The sequence below is a fragment of the Caretta caretta genome, chromosome 2 (assembly GCF_965140235.1).
Source record: "Caretta caretta isolate rCarCar2 chromosome 2, rCarCar1.hap1, whole genome shotgun sequence".
In the NCBI taxonomy this organism is placed as follows: domain Eukaryota; kingdom Metazoa; phylum Chordata; order Testudines; family Cheloniidae; genus Caretta; species Caretta caretta.
In genome coordinates, this window is record NC_134207.1 from 254,603,846 (window position 1) to 254,625,664 (window position 21,819).

A 21,819-nucleotide genomic window follows, 5' to 3' on the forward strand; every position below is an offset into this window, starting at 1 on the left:
ACATCCGTGTTGTTGACTCTGTCTGTCCAGGAGATTCCAAAGATTCGACGAAGACAACACATATGAGAGCTGTTGCGCCTCCTTTCCTGATGAGAATATAAGGTTCATGTCTCTCTCCCATATAAAAGTGTGCTGATAACACATGATGATACACGCAGATCTTTGTGTGTTCTTTAATTTTTTTTTTCATACCCTCTTGTTCAGTCTAGACATTGTGGTGGGTTTTCCAGTGCAGATGTTGAGTTCTGTTTCACGTGAAAGGTTGACTGTGATAGTGGACCCTAGGTATGTGAACTCGTTCACCTCTTCAAGTTCATAGTCGTTGATCTTGATGGACGGTGCTTCCTCAACTCTTTGGCACATTGTTAGTCTTATTTAGGCTTATGGTAAGCCCGAAGTCTTGGCAGGCTTTGGAAAAACTGTCCATTAGTCTTTGAAGATGACCACCTGTGTGAGTGGTCACTGTTGCATCATCAACAAAGAGGAGGTGTTGGATAAAGGACTCCAGAGTCTTGGTTTTAGGTCTGAGTCTTGCAAGATTGAACAGCTTTCTAACAGATCTTGTGTGAAAGTAAAAAGAAAAGGAGTACTTGTGGCACCTTAGAGACTAACCAATTTATTTGAGCATAAGCTTTCGTGAGCTACAGCTCACTTCATCGGATGCATACTGTGGAAAGTGTAGAAGATCTTTTATACACACAAAGCATGAAAAAATACCTCCCCTCACCCCACTCTCCTGCTGGCAACAGCTTATCTAAAGTGACCACTCTCCTTACAATGTGTATGATAATCAAGGTGGGCCATTTCCAGCACAAATCCAGGGTTTAACAAGAACATCTGGGGGGGAGGGGGGGAAAATAGGTTACCTTGCATAATGACTTAGCCACTCCCAGTCTCTATTCAAGCCTAAGTTAATTGTATCCAATTTGCAGATAGTAGATCACCTCAGTTGGGGACCCAAAAGCTTGTTTCAGTGGCGGGGAGAAGAAGATCCCAAACAGAGTTGGGGCAAATACACAACCTTGCTTAACTCCGCTATGAATCTGGAAAGCCTGAGACACTTAGCCGTCGTATTGGACTGTGCTGTACATGTGTTCATGGAAGGATCGAATCATGCTTAAGAGCTTGGGGGAGGGGGGGAGACATCTAATATTTTCTAGAAGCACGCATAGTTCACTTCTACTGACAAAGTCAAAAGCCTTTGTGAGATCGATGAAGGCTATGTACAGGGGACTTTTTTGTTGTCTCAGTGAGATCATGTTGATGGTAGACCTTTCAGCTCTGAAGCCGCACTGTTATTCAGGATAGATTCTGTCTGCAAGGGTCTGAAGTCTATTCAGGACAACTTGAGCAATGGCTGTTCCCATAATACTAAGGGAAATATCGCGATAGTTGTTACAGTCGTTCCTGTCACCCTTGTTTTTATAGAGAGCAATGATGTCTGCATCTCTCATTTCTTTTGCCTTCTTTTCAGCACAGGCAGAGCAACTCATGAAGATGTTGCAGTAGAATAGGTTTTCTGAATTTTATGACCTCGGAAGGTATGCAGTCTTTTCTGGGGGCCTTTCCAATGCGGAGGCCATCTATGGCAAGGCTAAACTACTCGACAGTCGGTATGTCTACATTGCAATTAAAAACCGCAGGTGGCCCATACCAGCTGACTTGGGCTCAGGCTGTGGGGATGTTTAATTGCAGTATAGATATTTGGGCTCAGGCTGCAGGCTGAAATCTGGGACTCTTCCAACTTGCAGGATCCTAGAGCCTGGGCTCCAGCCGGAGCTGGAATGTCTACACTGCAATTAAACAGACCCGCAGCCCAAGTCAGCTGGCCCTGGTCAGCCATGGGATTTTAATTGCAGTGTAGATGTACCTTTAGAAAACTGTAAAGGAGACCTGCAGAGGGCTGAGAGGCAAATGGCTAAAGAGGATGCAGTCTTCTCTCTACTCCCACAAGGCTATCTTTCTTCCTCCACTAAATATCCATGTTGTCTCTGGACCACGTGGAAAAACTGGTTTGCGGCAGGAGCAGAAGCTGCATTCAGCTGTATTCCAGGGTTGCCATCTGTTCAGTTAAGGGTAGGGCTGAAAAAATGTGATATCACAAGGACCCTAATTTGGAAAAGTTACTCCCCCTGTTCCCTCTTTAAAGTAACATAATTCCGGTTAATGTTGTTGATGGAGTTGGTTGAGTAGTTTTTGTCAGATTTAGAATTGAACTATGTTATGCAGCAGGTGTAGGTGAGAAATGTGTCAACAGATGTATTCCCTTCCCAATAATGTATTAAGGCTACATCTTGTTTATTTTTCTTTTAAAAAAAAAATCTGGAAAATCATTTAAATAACATGAAAGTGGTGACCAAAACCTCCATTTTATAGACAGCTCTCCAAGATAATCTAAATTTGGGACTAATAATTTGAGGAGGAGGAAAAAATCCAAAGATGCACCATACAGATGGAGAGCCCATAAAAACAACCTTCTTTTCCCCTATGCCTTTATCAAATATCTACATTTATGTCGATAGCTTCTCAGGGAATGCAATTACTGACCCAGTCCAGTTTCACAGACTTGCTGCTTCCTGGGAGGTTAATTTGTACAGTCCTTTGGGCGTTACTATCATAATAGCTAACATTTTGGGTAATAAGGGTGACTTACTTATTTTTTTATTGAAGTAGTGGGTCTGCCATGTGTGCATTTTGGACTTCCCCCTTCCTATTGGGACCCAAACAAAAGCCAAGAAACTCAAAAGTAAAGACTGCTTTTTAAAACTCCTTTGCTTTTCATTGTGTCTGGCACAGCAATATTGCATCCCCTGAGTGGGAATGACAGGTTTGAAAGATGCTGTGGATTTCATACTGTTTTGATCTCCATTTTAATCCCTCTACTCCTCCATGTGGCCAACACTGTTCTAATGTGACCAGAGAGATCTCCTTACTATGAGACATTTACTACTCTGGTATGGAATGCTCTGCTTCAGCAGTACACTCAACAGAGCATGAACCAAAATAATTCTGTTCAAATTCTGCACCTATTGTCTTAGTTCCTGAGCATCTGAGGTGGTGCAGGATGGAACATTTCCTTTGGGCTGCTCAGTTGATCTAGTACAGAGAAATTATTTTAATGCGATTCTTTTATATTTAATAGAGCTGTGTGGAAAAGGACAAGTCCTTTTCATGGAGGATTTCGATACTGAGAAATTTGGTTTCATTCCAATTTGGAATGAAAACTAAAAATTTCAAAATTCTCCGTGAAATGGAAAGTCCTGGCCCTCTGGGACAGTCTGCCTAATGGGCTGCCCTAGAGCTGTGAGCCCTGGAAGCTGTGAGGTCCCTGGCTTGGGGGTAGTTTGCCTGCCAGGAAGTCCTAGCAGCCTCACAATGCAGAAACTCAGCAGGTGAGCTGCTGAAGAACCTGGAATCTGGGGCTCCCAGGGCTTACAGGCTCTTGGCTTCCCATCAGCCCACCAAGCTGGCTCCTGAGGAGCCGGGCAGGTAAACTGACAGGAAACTAGATGGGTTCCTAGTGAAAAACTTCCCGCTTTCTGTCAGCGCTCCATGGAACATTTCAGTTTCGAATTGGCATTTTCTATCAGTAAGATATTGTTGCATCTGAGAATTTCTGACCCACTCCAGTATTTAATTTTAAAAGTAATTTGTCAACTAACATCATTTTTAGTACTGTTGTTCCACCAGCAAAATTTCTTTTTTTGTTTTTTGTTCAGTTTGTTTTTTCCAATGATAGGGTCATATTCACTGGAATTTATTTTCTGGCCTGCTTTATATGGATATATGTCTGTGTATAGTGTGTAAGATCTGTTAATGCACAAGTTTTGGACCACATTCTAAAGTAAGATCGTTATAATTGCCTTCTGCATAATGAAAAATGTGAAGATCTAACACAACATTTTTCTCTTGTAGTCAGACTGTAGGCCACTGGCATGCTCAAAAGAGGTGAATTACTGAATGATTCTGTTAATAGTAATTGCAAAATCTTATGGGCTGGCAGCTGATTAAAGGGGTACCATGTTAACCTTTAGTGGTATAATTCTCTGTTCATCAGAACAAAAAAGTGTAGGTAGGACTGTCAACTAATTTCATAAATAATCGCTGGACTTAAATTCCAGATAAGTTAGTGATGATAATGACTCAGTCAACATAAAATGATTTTGATCCTAGATACATTTAAATTGAAACGATTTGGTTGTGAACAATGTGCCCTTCTTACCTTTGTAGGCCTCGGAGTAGAGGAAAAACTGCAGTGGAGGATGAAGACAGCATGGATGGGTTGGAGGCAGCAGAAACAGAAAACACTGTGGAAACAGGTAAAGAGACATACAGTATCAGTAGAGTCCTCTTGTCATTTCTCTTCTAGAAGTGAGTGCATGTAGTTATGCAGAAAATTTGTCTGTTTATAAGCAGGAAAATCATCTCTTGCTTTAGTATGACACCATGAAACAGACATTTACATGTTTATAAAAATAAGACTGCATTTTCTACCTTTTAAAAATCATCTGAAAGGAAATTCCTCTGTATTTCAAATGTCTAGTGGCTCTTTTGTTTTGATAACTCTACCACTCTCTAATAGAAATAAAACACAGTACCAGCCATTTGTATGTTATCTGCCAAAATACAATGTTGCTCTTTGCCCTATAGTTGCAGTTAACTAAGGAAATTATACCACAGGGATGGCATAATGTTAGCGCTCTCTCTGCAGCTGTTTGAGAAACACCGGTTAATTTGCTAGTCTTGTTGTAAATATTTATATAGAGATAGCACCCAAAGGCCTTAATCAGGATTTAGACCCCATTGTGCTGGGTGGGGTACAAACATAAAAAAGATGTAATCCCTACCCTGGAGGGTTTACAGTCTGAAGACCAAAACAGATGGGTTAAAACATACAAATGAATATGATGAAAAATTTCCACAGCTTTGTTAGCTACATGTATGTAGCTCTTGGAAATCTGCCTAGGCTGTAACTATCAGGCAGGGTTTTGTAGCAGTCCTGACAGAAGTGAGCCTTAATAAGGGATCTGAAGGAGAATAAGGAAGAGACTGTATGGATTTTATTGAGGAGTTCTTTCCATGCATGTTGGACAGAGCGAAAGAAAGCAGAGAGGTGTTTAAGGGAGAAGCTGCCTGGTGGGCAGTAAAGGCTGGGAATGCTGGCAGAGTGAAGGCGGGTGTCCACATCAGGAGGAGTAACTAGATCAGCTAGGAAGGGTGGGGCTAAATTGTGAAGGGTCTTAAAGGTAAAGACAAGAAACTTACATTTAATGTAGAGGTTAAGGGGGAGCCAGTGGACTTGGGTAGCCAGATTAAGGAGGTGATGTGATCAGAATAAGGAGCCATTTTAGCAGCATTATTTTAAATAGACTTTGGGGGAGCAAAGTTACAGTAGTTGAGGCCATAAAGCAGGAGGTTGTGATAGTCAGGGCCTGAAATTATGAGGATGTGGATGAGAGATTTAGCAGTGTCGTCTGGTCTCTTGCTACCCATTTGGTAAGAGTTACAAAGTATTGAGGAGACTTTGTGCTCAGGCTGAAGGTTTCAGGGAGTGTTCTGAGGTGTTCAGCAATTCTTACTGATAAATGAGTGGTAGTAATGGGTTCTGAAAGATGTCTAGTTCGAAGGGACACTGTCAACAATTGATTTTGTTAGTCTGCCAACACTTAGTTTAGCCTGTTGCATTACCTATCTCATGCACTGGTGTTGTGACATATTCTCATGCACTGCTCTGATGGGAGCTGGCATGTATGCTCTTCCCCAGGCCCTACATAAGGATGTTTACCAGTAACAGTGGTGACAAAGCAGAAACTGAAGCAGCAGCAGGCACCAGTATCCTTAGGAAAGAAGGGGAGTGTAGAGGAAGGCGAAAGCCAGTGTTAGGGGGCTTATTCCTTCACCTGCTTACTTCCCTAGTCCTTCTCGCATGAACAGAGAGCAACAATACCCGAAGTCCAAAGGTGCAAACAATTTGATGTTTATTGGGGTGAACTGCCAGCAAGCATGATTTCCAGTTTCCTTCCTTAGTGTCCCCCTTCCCAGCTCTGACATCACAGAGCCTTACCTGTGTCCCTGTTCCCATTTCCCCCCCTCAGCAAAACATGATTCCAATTTCCCCGCCCCCATTCCCTGTTCCCATTCCCCGCCCTTATTTCCTGATTAACTGCAGACTATATAGTAAAACTTAAGTTCTGCTTAGCTATACCTTAACCTCTCATTTTACTGAAATTTAACTAATAATTAACATATTATAAAATGATTATTTAACCAATTATATCCCACCACCTTAATTAGTTTACACCTAGCAAAATTAATTATACAGCAGATAGAAACAATCACAGAACCAGAGACCATGCAAATAAACAATAGCAAAGTGGGAACTATAATGACAAAACAATACAAAGAAGTGAGGATTTCACAACTACATCTATAAAGACATAAGGGTTTCCCAGCTGTGTCTATTGATAAGTGAGTTATTACCTAACAGAAAACTATCAAACTAAACTTCCTTTTACATCCTCTAGGCTTTTCCTTTTCTCTGGAGGTGATTGCCTTATTTCAATGTGACTAGTTTGGAATGTGAGGATGTGACCCTATGCTTCTCAGCTTATGGCTGCCTCTGCTGCTTAACCAGAGATCTTAGCCTAAGAACAGGGCCTCAGACTGTCACAGTAAAAGAAGGCCCTTAAACGCCAGCAGACAGTGATTTTGATTCTTTCTTTCTTTCTCTTTCTTTCTTTTATATCTCTATAACTAGCCAAGTGATAAGAATACACCTAAATTTTTAGAGTATAGGCCTTTACAGACAGGATATCTATCTATATCCTAACAGCCAGGTCTACACTGTAGAGTTAGGTCGACATAAGGCAGCTTACATCGACCTAACTCTGTAAGCATCTACGCTAAAATGTAGTTCCCACCAATGTAACTCATCCACTTCACCTCCAAGAGAAGTGTAGTGCTTAGGTTGATGTAATTAGACACTGCATTACTTACATTGACTGTTACTGCCTTTCAGAAGCCGTCCCACAAATGCCCCACATTGACACTCCTGCTGAAGATGCACACTGCTGACACAAGGAGTGTAGTGTGGACATGCAAAAGCGATTTAATTACTGTGGCAACTGTATGTCAACGTAGCTTAGTGTAGACTTGCCAAAGCCTAAGCCTCCTTGTTGCTTTGTTCTCGGACTTGCCCATTACACACAACCCTGCCTCCCCGCTGGAAACACCCTTGTAAACTTTATCAGGGGAATAGAAAATGTTTTGTTTGTTTTTTTTAAAGGAGGTAGAAAAAATCTGTACTGATACAATACTATTTAAAAGGTGCTTTAATTACTACATTGTTCTGGCTATACGCAGTCATGTTAACTAGTTTACCGACACTCCCTGTGTCATCACATAGATCTGTGAATAATGAATTTGTTTGGAGGAGAGGCAGACAAGAAGGAATGCTTCACTGGCATCCCTTTTGGAGTCTCAAAGATCCTCCTGTTTACCCCATATCTTCCATCCTCTTGGTCGCTATGGGCCTGACTCTTCTTTATGCTAAAGCCCCTTTACACCATTCTGGCAGTGTATTTAAAAAAAAAAGCCTTATTGTAAATGCGCGCGTCCAATATCTCTGGACATGAGGGACCAAACGGGACTTAAAGGAACATTGTCAGTTTAAGCAGTTTGGGGAATATTGACTGCTAAACGAATGTTAGACTTGGTTGGGGAGGGAGAGAGCAAGCAGGTAGTCCTAATTAACTGGTGTCAGGGTTCCTTCCCCACTCTGAACTCTAGGGTACAGATGTGGGGACCCACATGAAAGACCCCCTAAGCTTATTCTTATCAGCTTGGGTTAAAAAATTCCCCAAGGTACAAACTTTGCCTTGTCCTTGAATAGTATGCTGCCACCACCAAGCGTTTTAAACAAAGAACAGGGAAAGAGACCACTTGGAGATGGCTTCTCCCCAAGCCCTACACACCCCATTTCCTGGGGAGGCTTGAGAATAATATCCTAACCAATTGGTTACAAAATCATCTAAGATCCAAACCACTGGATCTTGGAACAATTGAAAAATCAGTCAGGTTCTTAAAAGAAGGATTTTATAAAAAAGAAAAAGAAAAAAGAAAAGGTAAAAATTATCTCTGTAAAATCAGGATGGAAAATACTTTACAGGGTATTCAGATTCAATACAGAGAGGATCCCCCTCTGGGCAAAACCTTAAAGTTACAGAACACAGGAATAAACCTCCCTCTTAACACAGGGAAAATTCACATAAAACAAAAGATAAACTAATCTGCCTTGCCTGGCTTACCTATACTGGTTGCAGTATTGGAGACTTGGATTAAGATGGGTTGGAGTAGATGGATTTCTGTCTGGCCTCTCTCAGTCCCAAGAGAGAACAACCACATAAACAAAGAGCACAAACAAAAGCCCCCCCCTTTATCTTGTATCTTGTCCCTTTATTGGTCCTTTGGGTCAGGTGCCAGCCAGGTTAGCTGAGCTTCTTAACTCTTTACAGGTAACAGGATGTTGCCTCTGGCCAGGAGGGATTTTATAGCACTGTATACAGAAAGGTGGTTACCCTTCCCTTTATATTTATGACAACTGGTTTTTAAGATTTGCTATCCTATGACTTGCTAGGATTTGAATAATTTTGGCAGAAATGTTTTCAGGACCAATGAACTTTTTAATGTACTGGTCTGGAGCTAATAAGCAGGGAAAAAAAGTTATACCAGTTAGCTGTTAATAGTCATATATAAAACTATTTTCTATTCATTAAACAGAAGGAGATTTTAGTTGTCAGAGTGTGTGTGGTCTGTGTCATTTTAGTTTTGTAAAGGCTCGCTACTGAGATGGGTATCCTTTTTTTTTTGTGGTTGTTTAGCTTAAAAAAAAAAGAGAGAGAAAAAATGGACTTTTGCAAAAACTTCACCAGTATTTCCTAACAAACGATTTTAAACTGGTAATAGTATTGTAGTAGGGTTTTTAAATGGGCCCTTGAATTTGAGAGTATAGAATGAGTTCATGTAAATATAAAGGTGTAATGTGGCCTTGGGCAAGTCACTTCACTTCTCTGTACCTCTAGTCTGCTTTCTTCTCTCTCTTGTCTATTTAGAATGTAATCACTTTGAGTCTGGACTTTCTCTTGCTGTATGTTCATACAGAGTATGGCACAATGGTGCCCTGATCTCCGTTGGGGCCTCTAGACGCTACTGTAATACAAATAATAAGTAATAATAGTCATATGTTGTTAGCGTCAATTGAATTCAGAGTAATCCACGTTGCTGTCAGACAGGGACATGAGGAGGGCCCTACCAAATTCAGGGTCAATTCTGGTCAATTTCATGGCCATAGGATTTGAAAATTAGTCAATTTCAAGTTTTCAGATGTTTACATCTTAAATTTCAGTGTTGTAACCATGGGAGTCCCAACCCAAAAGGGAGTTGTGGTGGTGGGGGTGTCGCAATCCCGCAACCCTCCGACAACGGCTTTGCCACCCTCGCTCCTGCTGCCGCAGGAGGTTCCTGGAGGTGGAGGTGGGTCTGATCTCCCTGCAAGAGCAGCTGTGCAGGGGAGGAGCAAGTTCTGTCCCTCCCCAGCATGGGGACTAGCAGCTGGAGCCTGGGAAATGGCAGGAGCCCCTGGCTGAGGTGCCTCCAACCCTGACCCTCCCTCTCCCTTCCCATAGCTAGCTTTCCAGGGGGAGGGCTTATTTCACAGTCCATGACACGTTTTTCACAGCCGTGAATTTGCTAAGGCCCCAGACATGAAAGACAGGAGGAAGGGGTATTCCCCCCTTTAAGGCAGGAGGTTACCCCACAAACCCTTATTCCAGTGATTTTCAACCTGTGGTCTGTGAACCCCTGGAGGTCTGCAGACTTAAGATTTTCAAAGGGGTCCACGCCTCCATTTGAAATTTATTAGGGGTCTACAAACAGGGTTGAGGTAGAAAGGTTGAAAACCTCTACCCTATTTTTTAGACCCACTGGGAGGGAGATTCCCACAGTGGCGAAAGCAGAGGGAACATGTCTCCCATCTCCTGAAGGGAGCAGAGGGGGAAGATTCCCCACTTTCCCCTACCTCCCAGAGAGAGATTCTGCACATACTCCCATCTCCTGGTGAGAGTTACCCCCTGAAGAGTTTCAGAGTAACAGCCGTGTTAGTCTGTATTCGCAAAAAGAAAAGGAGTACTTGTGGCACCTTAGAGACTAACCAATTTATTTGAGCATAAGCTTTCGTGAGCTACAGCTCACTTCATGAATGAAGTGAGCTGTAGCTCACGAAAGCTTATGCTCAAATAAATTGGTTAGTCTTTAAGGTTCCCCTGAAGAGTGTTGCCTCAATGCTGATGACGTGCTAACAACCCACTTATCTTACCACTGCATGTATTAAATTTAACGTAATGTTCACCAGCAGACATGTACCAAATCTATGAGAACTTTGTTTAAATGTTTGAGTGGTAGCCGTGTTAATCTGTATCAGCAGAAAGAATGAGGCGTACTTGTGGCACTTTAGAGACTAACAAATTTATTTGAGCATAAGCTTTCGTGGGCTAAAGCCCACTTCATCAGATGCATACAGGGGAAAATGTTGGAACCTGTGTGCGCGTGTGTGTGTTACAATAATGTGCATGTGCCAGTGTTTATATGTAGCAAAACCATTGCATTAATATTTAGTAAGCAAGTAAACATGTTATAAACAAGGAAAAAACAGGTACTAAATCCATCAGTTTAGAATTCCAGTAAGTGAATACTACTGGATCAGTTTACCAGTAGCATTTATTACAAGTATCTGACAATCAAACTATCTGAATAGAAATGTGAATATATGTGTACTCACTTAGAGGCCAAGAAAGGTACATTAGGAGTTTAACTCATGTTAGCAGCAAAGTTGCTGGAAACATTGAGTTTTAAATATAGGTATTGCAAGAAGGAACGTTGCATCCAGAACTATTTCTTATTTATATTTAAACTAGGGGGTCCATGGTTTTCAGCTTCTGTAGTTCAAGCTTATTGCGTGCACCCCACAAACTTTCCACCCTCCCACCCCCCTCTGTTTCAGGGCCTCCCTGAAACTCTCTCCCTTTGTGTCCCTCATCCTTCCCCTTCCCCCCATTCCAGGGGTTCTGTGCACCCACTTTCACCCCTCCTCACATGCCAGGGGGTTGGTGTGCTCTCCCATTTTCCCCTTTCCTCATATACCAGGGTCCTCTATTACGCATTTGGGTATCTTTAATTCTGAACTCCCACTGGTATTTCTTGGCATATGTGCCTTTTCTTTGGTGTGCAAACATTTTACATTTTTTAATGCAGAAAACTATGCTAATGATACTTTACAGCTGAGATGAATACAAGTTGAACCTCTCTAGTCTGGCACCCTCGGGACCTGACTGGTGCTGAACCAGAGAATTTGCCAAATCACGGGAGGTCAATGGAGAGTGCCAGCGGGTCCGCATAGGTCCGGGGACTAGGGGAGCAGAGGGTGCTGCAGCAGCCCCAGGCTTTGTGCCCAGCATGGCCACCTGCCTGTGGGTGCCGCTGCCACCGAGATTTCTGGCCTCTGGCCCCCCACCTGGGGACTCCGATGCCAGTCCCAGCCACCAGCCTCAGGTCTTCCCCCTCCGTCCTGGAGCTTGAATGCCATGAATCAGCTGTTCGCGGCGCTCTGGAAGCGCTGGGATGGAGGAGGAGAAGTTGGGAAGCATGGGGCCGGTGTGTGAGAGGTGCTGGGGAAGGGGGCAGAGAGGGAGCTTGGCGCCAGTGGATGCTCCACACCCACTAATTTTTCCCGGTGGGTTCTCCAGCCAGCCAATGGGAGCTGCATGGACGGTGCTTGTGGGTGCAGGCTGTGCATGGAGACCTGCTGCCCCCTTCCACCCAAAGGGCGCACAGAGACATGCCAGCCGCAGCCACTTCTGGGAGTGGCTTGGGGCCACAGCATGCAGGCAGCCTGCCTGAGCCCTGCTGCGCCACCGGTTGGGAGCTGCCTGTGGTAAACGCCTCCTGGCCAGAGCCTGCACCTCACACCCTATCCCACACCACAACACTCTGCACCAGCCCAGAACTCCCTCCTGCACCCAAACGCCCTCCCAGACCCCACACCCCCTCCATTAATATAGTAGAAATGTGTGGCCCATGACGACTTACCAGAGTTCGTGTAGTGGCTATTGCCCACCCCTGCTCTTGACTCTAGCATCTGTCTAACCTTTCCTTTTTCCAGCTAGCAGTAACATGGCAATCACTTATCATAGAATCATAGAATATCAGGGTTGAAAGGGACCTCAAAGCAGGACCGATCCCCAACTAAATCATCCCAGCCAGGACTTTGTCAAGTTTGATCTTAAAAACTTCTAAGGAAAGAGATTCCACCACCTCCCTAGGTAATGCATTCCAGTGTTTCACCACCCTCCTAGTGAAAAAGTTTTTCCTAATATCCAACCTAAATCTCCCTCACTGCAACTTGAGACCATTACTCCTTGTTCTGTCATCTGCTACCACTGGGAACAGTCTAGAGCCTTCCTCTTTGGAACCCCCTTTTAGGTAGTTGAAAGCAGCTATCAAATCCCCCCTCATTCTTCTCTTCCGTAGACTAAACATCCCCAGTTCCCTCAGCCTCTCCTCATAAGTCATGTGTTCCAGTCCCTTAATCATTTTTGTTGCCCTCTGCTGGACTCTTTCCAATTTTTCTACATCCTCCTTGTAGTGTGGGGCCCAAAGCTGGACACAGTACTCCAGATGAGGCCTCACCAGTGTCGAATAGAGGGGAATGATCACGTCCCTCGATCTTCTGGCAATGCCCCTACGTATACATCCCAAAATGCCATTGGCCTTCTTGGCAACAAGGGCACACTGTTGACTCATATCCAGCTTCTCGTCCACTGTAATCCTTAGGTCCTTTTCTGCAGAACTGCTGCCTAGCCATTCGGTCCCTAGTCTGTAGTGGGGCATTGGATTCTTCCATCCTAAGTGCAGGACTCTGCACTTGTCCTTGTTGAACTTCATCAGATTTCTTTTGGCCCAATCCTCTAATTTGTCTAGGTCCCTCTGTATCCTATCCATACCCTCCAGCATATCTACCTCTCCTCCCAGTTTAGTGTCATCTGCAAACTTGCTGAGGGTGCAATCCACACCATCCTCCAGATCATTTATGAGATATTGAACAAAACCGGCCCCAGGACTGACTTGATACCGGCTGCCAACAAGACATGGAGCCATTGATCACTACATTGATCACTATTTCACTACTTGTGAAATTCCACCTTCTCCTGAAGAATCAAGAAATGATGGGTTATAATGCTCCTATATTTTGCTGTTGTCTGCCAGAGTATTGTATTTTTGGAGTAATTTGGGGAGTCTATTTAACAGTATGTTTTAAAAGATTAACGGTACGTAGAACCTGGAATGTGCGCTCTTTTTGGGTATCAGTATAAATCTAAAGAAAGAAATAACAAAACAAATACATCCTAGTAGCCTCTGTTGGTTCATTTTTCTTTGAGGGTTTTTTTGTTTGCTTCTGTCTAATACTGAGCTCCATGCTTCTATTCTCCTGTTGGTAGATCATTTTCTTCCTGTGTTAGTTTAAGCAAATTTCCATCCAAAGTATATTTTGCCTTAGCCTTGGTTCTCCCTTTAGGTTTCCCGAAATTGAATTCTACATGCTGATCCCTTGATCATTGTCGTTCCTTATCAAAACTTTCATAAATTACTCACCTCTTCTTTAGAATTCACAATCCTTCCTGTCCTTGTGTCACTTGTAAATGTTGAGACCGTGCAGATTGTCCTTTCTTCCACATCACTTTTGTATAAATGAAATAAAGTTAGTGCTACCAGTGATTCTTGTGGAAAACTCCTCCTCATAAATCCACCAAGGAGGATTTTATTCTATTTACACTAAAGCATTTGGCACTTTACCTACAAATTCTTAATCTATATAAGTCCCTATTCCTCTATGTTGTATGGAAGCTTCTGGTTTGATACTTGGGAAAATGCTTTACTGAAACCTAGAAAATTATGTCAGCTGATATCATTTACCCCTCATTATTTTATATCTTTGGTAACCCTGATACAGTGCCCAATGACATTTGTCTGGCCTGTTGTTTTTTTGCTAGACTCATGTTGATGACTTCTTGATGACGTGTGCTCCTCTAATGCACTTTCATCCTTGGACAAAGCCTATGAGCATCAGAGGTAAATAGTTCTCAATCAAAAACCGAGTGCGTCACCTGTGGAACAAACTTGCAGAGAAGATCAGACGAATTTAGAATTTGACCAGGATCAAAGTTTGCTGCAAAACCCCTCTTCTCTAAGGGTTTGTCTACTCTGGCACTTTACAGCGCTGCAGCTTTCTTGCTCGGGGGTGTGAAAACACCCCCCCCCCCCCCGAGCGCTGCAAGTTTCAGCTCTGTAAAGTGCCAGTGTAGACAGTACACCAGCTCTGGGAGCCCCTCGTGGCGGTGCTGCGACCACACAGCCACCTTAAAGCGCTGCCACGCCGAGCGCCTTAATGTTGCTAGGGAAGATGTGCCGTAAGAAAAGAGGTCCCACCATAGTCTGCTCATTGGACAGAAGAAAAGTCAAAACAAAATAACTCTCTCTCAATACCTACTTGTCCCAAGCAGAGCTTCCGATCAGGGAAGGGAAAACAGCAGAAATTCCCTCTGGTGCAAGCCTAGCTTTTTGAAGTCAGTGGCAGAAACTCTCATTTACTTCAGTGGATCCAGGATTTTACCCATGAAGTCCATTAAGGACCTTGCCATGCAGCCATAACTCACCTAGGAAGTGTTCATAAACTACAGTGATGGACACTATCAAAAACCCTAAAGTAAATGAAAGCTAGCTCTTCTCATCACTGAGGGCAGAGCATAATTTGCATATAGATTTAAACATATATTGCATAAAAGAATGCACCAAGATTATATGTACAGCCCCATATTGTATTTGTATCTTTATGCTTCAAAGAGGTAGCCGTGTTAGTCTGGATCTGTAAAAGCGGCAAAGAGTCCTGTGGCACCTTATAGACTAACAGACGTATTGGAGCATGAGCTTTTGTGGGTGAGTACCCACTTCGTCGGATGCATGTAGTGGAAATTTCCAGAGGCAGGTATAAATATGCAAGCAAGAATCAGGCTAGGGATAACTAGGTTAGTTCAATCTGGGAGGATGAGGCCCTCTTCTAGCAGTGGAGGTGTGACCAGAGAGACTGAAGTGTTCTCCTACAGGTTTTTGTATATTGCCACTCCTAATATCTGTTGTGTCCATTTATCCTTTTACGAAGGGACCGTCCAGTTTGGCCGATGTACATAGCAGAGGGGCTCTGCTGGCACATGATGGCATATATTACATTGGTGGATGTGCAGGTGAATGAACCAGTGATGGTGTGGCTGATCTGGTTAGGTCCTGTGATGGTGTCGCTGGTGTAGATGTGTGGGCAGAATTGGCATCAAGGTTTATTGCATGGATTGGTTCCTGAGTTAGTTACTACAGTGTGGTGTGTAGTTGCTGGTGAGAATATGCTTCAGGTTGGCAGGTTGTCTGTGGGGGAGGACTTGCCTGCCTCCCAAGGCCTGTGAAAGTGCGGGATTGTTGTCCAGGATGGGTTGTAGATCAGTGATGATGCATTGGAGAGGTTTTAGCTGAGGACTCTATGTGATGGCCAGTGGAGTTCTGTTGGTTTCTTTCTTGGGCTTGTCTTGGAGCAGGAGGCTTCTGGGTACACGTCTGGCTCTGTTGATCTGTTTCCTTATTTCCTCATGTGGGTATTGTAGTTTTGAAAATGCTTGGTGAAGATCTTGTAGATGATGTTCTCTGTCTGAGGGGTTGGAGCAAATACGGTTGTACCTCAGCACTTGGCTGTAGACAATGAATCGTGTGGTGTGTCCGGGGTGGAAGCTGAAGGCATGAAGGTAGGCATAGTGGACGGTGGGTTTTTGGTATAGGGTGGTGTTAATGTGACCCTCACTTATTTGCACTGTGGTGTCTAGGAAGTGGACCTCCTGTGTAGATTGGTCCATTCTGAGGTTGATGGTGGGGTGGAAGTTGTTGAAATCACGGTGGGAAGGAAACCCTGGAAGAATTCCATGGGTCCAGATGATGAAGATGTCATCAATGTAATGTAGGTAGAGAAGGTGCGTGAGTGGACGAGAGCTGAGGAAGCGTTGTTCCAGGTCAGCCATAAAAATGTTGGCATATTGTGGGGCCATGCAGGTGCCCATAGCGGTGCCACTGGTTTGGAGGTATATATTATCACCAAATTTGAAATAATTGTGCATGAGGATAAAGTTACAGATCTTGGCAACCAGTTGTGCTGTGGCATCATCAGGGATACTGTTCCTGACAGCTTGTATTCCATTGGTGCGTGGGATGTTTGTGTAGAGAGCCTCTACATCCATGGTGGCTAGGATGGTGTTTTCTGGAAGATAACCAATGCATTGTAGTTTTCTCAGGAAATCAGTGGTGTCATGGAGATATCTGGAAAAAGAAAAGGAGTACTTGTGGCACCTTAGAGACTAACAAATTTATTTGAGCATAAGCTTTCCGGAGCTACAGCTCACTTCATCGGATGCATAAAGTGGAAAATACAGTGAGGAGATTTATATACACAGACCATGAAAAAATGGGTGTTTATCATACACATTGTAAGGAGAGTGATCACTTAAGATGAGCTATTACCAGCAGGAGATTGGGGTGGGGGGAGAGAAAACCTTTTGAAGTGATAATCAAGGTGGGACATTTCCAGAAGATTTCCAGGAGTTAACAAGAACGTCTGAGGAACAGTGTGTGGGGGGGAAGAGGAATAAACAAGGGGAAATAGTTTTACTTTGTATAATGACTCAACCACTCCCAGTCTCTATTCAAGTTTAAGTTAATTGTATCCAATTTGCAAATTAATTCCAATTCAGCAGTCTCTCGTTGGAGTCTGTTTTCGAAGTTTTTTTGTTGAAGAATAGTCACTTTTAGATTAGAAATCAAGTGACCAGAGAGATTGAAGTGTTCTCTGACTGGTTTATGAATGTTATAATTCTTGACAGCTGATTTGTGTCCATTTATTCTTTTACGTAGAGACTGTCCAGTTTGACCAATGTACATGGCAGAGGGGCATTGCTGGCACATGATGGCATATATCACATTGGTAGATGTGCAGGTGAACGAGCCTCTGATAGTGTGGCTGATGTGATTAGGCCCTATGATGGTGTCCCCTGAATAGATATGTGGGCACAGTTGGCAACGGGCTATGTTGCAAGGCTAGGTTCCTGAGTTAGTGGTTCTGTTGTGTGGTATGTGGTTGCTGGTGAGTATTTGCTTCAGGTTGGGGGCTGTCTGTAGGCAAGGACTGGCCTGTCTCCCACTGTATTTTCCACTTTATGCATCCGATGAGGTGAGCTGTAGCTCATGAAAGCTTATGCTCAAATAAATTTGTTAGTCTCTAAGGTGCCACAAGTACTCCTTTTCTTTTTGCAAATACAGACTAACACAGTTGCTACTCTGAAACTGGAGATATCTGGGAGTGCTGGTGGCGTACGGTCTGAGAAGAGAGTCCAAATATCTGGACAGTCCTTCAGTGAGAGTACCAATGCCCGAGATGATGGGGCGTCCAGAGTTTCCGGGTTTGTGGATCTTGAGTAGTCGATAGAATAACCCCGGTCAGGGCTCTAAAGGCATGTTGATTTGTTCCGGTGTTAGTGTAGGGAGTGTCCTGAGTAGATGGTGCAGTTTCTAAGTGTATTCCTTAGTGGGATCTGAGGAAAGTGGCCTGTAGAATTTGGTATTGGAGAGTTGTCTGCAGCCTCCTTTTGGTAGTCAGACCTGTTCATGATGACAACAGCACCTCCTTTATCAGCCTCTTTGATTATAATGTCAGGGTTGTTTCTGAGGCTGTGGATTGCGTTCTGCACAACTTAGGTTATGAGGCAAGTGATGTTTTTCCACAATTTCTGCCTGTGCACGTCAGCGGAAGCATTCTATATATAGGTCCAGACTGTCATTTCGACCCTCAGGAGGAGTCCATGTGGAGCTCGTTGTCTTGTGCTGTTGGTGGGAGGATATTTCTGTATCAGTGTGCTGTTCAGTGTTATCTTGAAAGTATTCTTTGAGTCGGAGACGGTGAAAGTAGGCTTCCAGATCACCACAGAACTGTATCATGTTTGTGGGAGTGGTGAAAGAGTCCCCGAGATCGGACAGACTCTTCTGTCAGGCTGAGGGTGTAGCTGGATAGATTGACTATATTGCTGGGTGAGTTAGGGGTACCACTGTTGTGGCCCCATGTGGCAGGTAGGATTTTAGACCGCTTACAGTCCTTCCGTGGGTGGATGCATGCATCCGACGAAGTGGGTATTCATCCATGAAAGCTCACGCTCCAATACGTCTGTTAGTCTATAAAGGGCCACAGGACTCTTTGCTGCTTTTACAGATCCAGACTAACACGGCTACCCCTCTGAAGCTTGACACTATGCAAGGCACTGCATTTAGCCATATGGAGTGGAAATCCATCAACCTCATGAAGAAACTTACACAAGTACAGACCGATATCATCTTCCTTTCCAAGTGCAAATGGATGGACGTCATACCAAATGGACTGAAGGTGAAAAATCCATTGCTATCTACATACTACACAGACCACAGTGAGAGATTATGCCATACACTATCAAAGAAACTGAGGAACCATCTGATCAGCATCCTATACAGCAGACAGGAAAACATCAAAAAGAAGCTCTCCAACTTGGAGACGCTCATAAATAACCAACCTTCCATACAAACAGACTTTACTAAAATAAGACAGGAGATCTACATTACATACTTCACCTCTCTACAACGGAAAAAGGGCTGTAAGCTGTCTAAAATCCTACCTGGACAACAATCCCTCACTTTCACAGGCCTTGGGGGGCAGGCAAGTCCTCCCCCACAGACAACCTGCCAACCTGAAGCATATTCTCACCAGCAACTACATACCACACTGTAGTAACTCTAACTCAGGAACCAATCCATGCAATAAACCTTGATGCCAGTTCTGCCCACATATCTACACCATCACAGGACCTAACCAGATCAGCCACACCACCACTGGTTCATTCACCTGCACGTCCACCAATGTAATATACGCTATCATGTACATAGCAGAACGGCGTTGCTAACACATTGGCCAAACAGGACAGTCCCTACATAAAAGGATAAATGGACACAAATCAGATATTAGGAATGGCAATGTACAAAAACCTGTAGAACACTTCAGTCTCTCTGGACACACAACACCAGATTTAAAGGTAGCCATCCTGCAGCAAAAAGACTTCAGGACCAAACTTCAAAGAGAAACTGCTGAGCTTCAGTTCATTTGCAAATTTGACACCATCAGCTCAGGATTAAACAAAGATGGTGAATGGCTCGCCAACTACAAAAGCAGTTTCTCCTCCCTTGGTGGTCACACCTCCACTGCTAGAAGAGGGCCTCATCCTCCCAGATTGAACTAACCCAGTTATCCCTAGCCTGATTCTTGTTTGCATATTTATACCTGCCTCTGGAAATTTCCACTACATGCATCCGACGAAGTGGGTATTCACCCACGAAAGCTCATGCTCCAATACGTCTGTTAGTCTATAAGGTGCCACAGAACTCTTTGTCGCTTGTATCTTTATGTAATAAGGAGTAAAATTAGAGATCCAATGACATTTTTGGTGTTTTTTTTGAAGTGTTGAAATACATTCTTTATACAATTATTTTTGTTTCTTCCAGCCAGTGGAAAAACTGGCAGAGCCAAGGGAGCTGGCTATTAAGGAAAGTGTTCTGGGAATTTGTTTATAATAGGAGAAAAGAGAAACAGAACAAGGACTCAAAGCGGCCACAAGAGGTACTTGGATTTAGATTAGCACAAGAATTTCTCAGCAGCCTGCTTCTCCTTTTTGGCTGCTGATGTGAGGCGCCCTCAAATGGGACTGAAAATGGAACATTTAAAAGCCTGAGATTTTCCTTTTGGGTGCTCTAGCCCACTCCCCTAGGTTCTTCTGTTGTGTGAACAAAAATATTTTTTTCATTAGGTAAAATCCCATACTTCTAAGCAAATCCAGAAAGTAGTGGGGCTGGCTTTGTGGCTTTTCTTTCTGAACTAGAACCATCTAATTTTTCTGCCTTTCTTCCACTGAACATGACTTTCACAGTTGTTGTATCTGCAAGTGTACCACCCTTGGACACAATATGGCCAAAAATCTTGAGGTTTTTGAATGGGTTCTGAGGAACAAAGAAACTCAAACTCCTTCTCTGGCCAAAAGCAAGGTTACCCAGGCCTGGATTTGGTGTATTGTGCATCATATCAGTAATGGGTCATGGGGAAGTGTGCTTCAACAACTCCAGGCTGTATGTAGTGCATTGAATTTTGGAACTTGTAAGATGAATCTCCTTATCCTGAATGTGGTGAAATAGAAGGTTGACTGCAAGCCACATTTTTGCACCTTTTGAATTAATACTTTTCTTCTCACCACTGACTGTCTTGACTTGCTGTTTTATGTTTTGTTTAGATTATAAGTTTTCTGAGCCAAAGACCTGTCTTGATTTTTGTAAAAGTCATGCATTCTGGTAGCACTGCATAATCTTAATAATATGGAATTATAATTGCATTGAAATATTTTCATACAAAAGAATCATAGAATATGAAGGTTGGAAGGGACCTCAGGAGGTTGTCTAGTCTAACCCCCTGTTCAAAGCAGGACCAATCCCCAATTTTTCCCCCAGATCCCTAAATGGCCCCCTGAAGGATTGAACGCACAACCCTCAGTTTAGCAGGCCAGTGCTCAAACCACTGAGCTATCTCCCATCTCTAAAGAGACAAGGTGGGTGAGGTGATATCTGATACTGGAACAGCTTTTGTTGGGAGAGAGGGAAGCTTTCAAGCTTCCACAGCACTCTTTTCTTCTGGACTGGAAAAGGTACTGTCACAGCTAAATACAAGGTGAACAGATTGTTTAGCATAAGTAGTTAACATATATTTCAAAGGACCATTCAAGGGAAACACCCCTCCAGTCATAGGAGGGAAAGGAAGGAAGGGGGGAGAAAAGACAAGGTGCCAGGAGGAGTTAGAGGGTTATAAATTGGTGTAATACACCATAAATCCAGTGCCTCTGTTCAGTTCATGATTTTCAGTGTCTAGCAAAGTTATGAATTTAAACTGTCATACTTGTCTTGTGCAAGTTTTCTTTGAAGATGAGGATTGAGAGATCAGTTATAGAGTGATCATTTTGTGAAAAGTTCATCCACAGGTGAATAGGTGTTTTTGTCTCTTATCATTTTCCTGTGAGAGTTCATTTGAGATTGCAGGGATTGTCTGGTTTCACCCGCATAGTTGTTGGGGAATTTATTGCACTGGATGAAGTATACTACGTGTTGTGATAGGCATGTGTAGGACCCATAGATCTTGAAAGGTGTGTTGTGGGAAGTGTTGATCATCATAGCAGTGGAGATTGTCTACAGGTTTTGCACCTGTTGTTCTGGCAGGGTCTGGTACCGCTTTGAGGTGGTGTATCCTAATCTGTGGGGAGCTTGCTTCTGATGTGCTTAGAGGGGCTGTGGGGTTGTTTGAAGGACAGAAGAGAGGGAAAGATTTATTTCAGGATGTGATCCCCATTGAATATGGGTTGTAATTGTTTGATGCCCCATATGGGTTCCAGTGTGAGGTGGAAAGTGACAGCTAGGGTTGTGCAGTTGGAGGGGGATTTATTTCCATATTGAAGCAGATTCTCTTGGGGTATTTGGGTGTCTTATTCCATGATGCGATTTACTTCTCTGGTGAAGTGTCCTTGTTTGGTGAAGGCAATTTTAAGTGTGTTAAGTCTATATCCCGGACTT

At 43.4% G+C, this 21,819-nt stretch overlaps 1 protein-coding gene across 10 annotated transcripts in view; it reads left to right on the plus strand.

Moving 5' to 3' along the window:
• KMT2C (lysine methyltransferase 2C) overlaps positions 1 to 21,819 on the plus strand; it is a 328,257-nt gene that overhangs the window by 71,301 nt on the left and 235,137 nt on the right. For all 10 annotated transcript variants that reach the window (XM_048837560.2, XM_048837566.2, XM_048837562.2 and 7 more), the window contains one exon: positions 4,231 to 4,319. In XM_048837560.2, the coding sequence (XP_048693517.2) occupies positions 4,231 to 4,319 (89 nt within the window). The remainder of the gene's footprint in view (positions 1 to 4,230; positions 4,320 to 21,819) is intronic.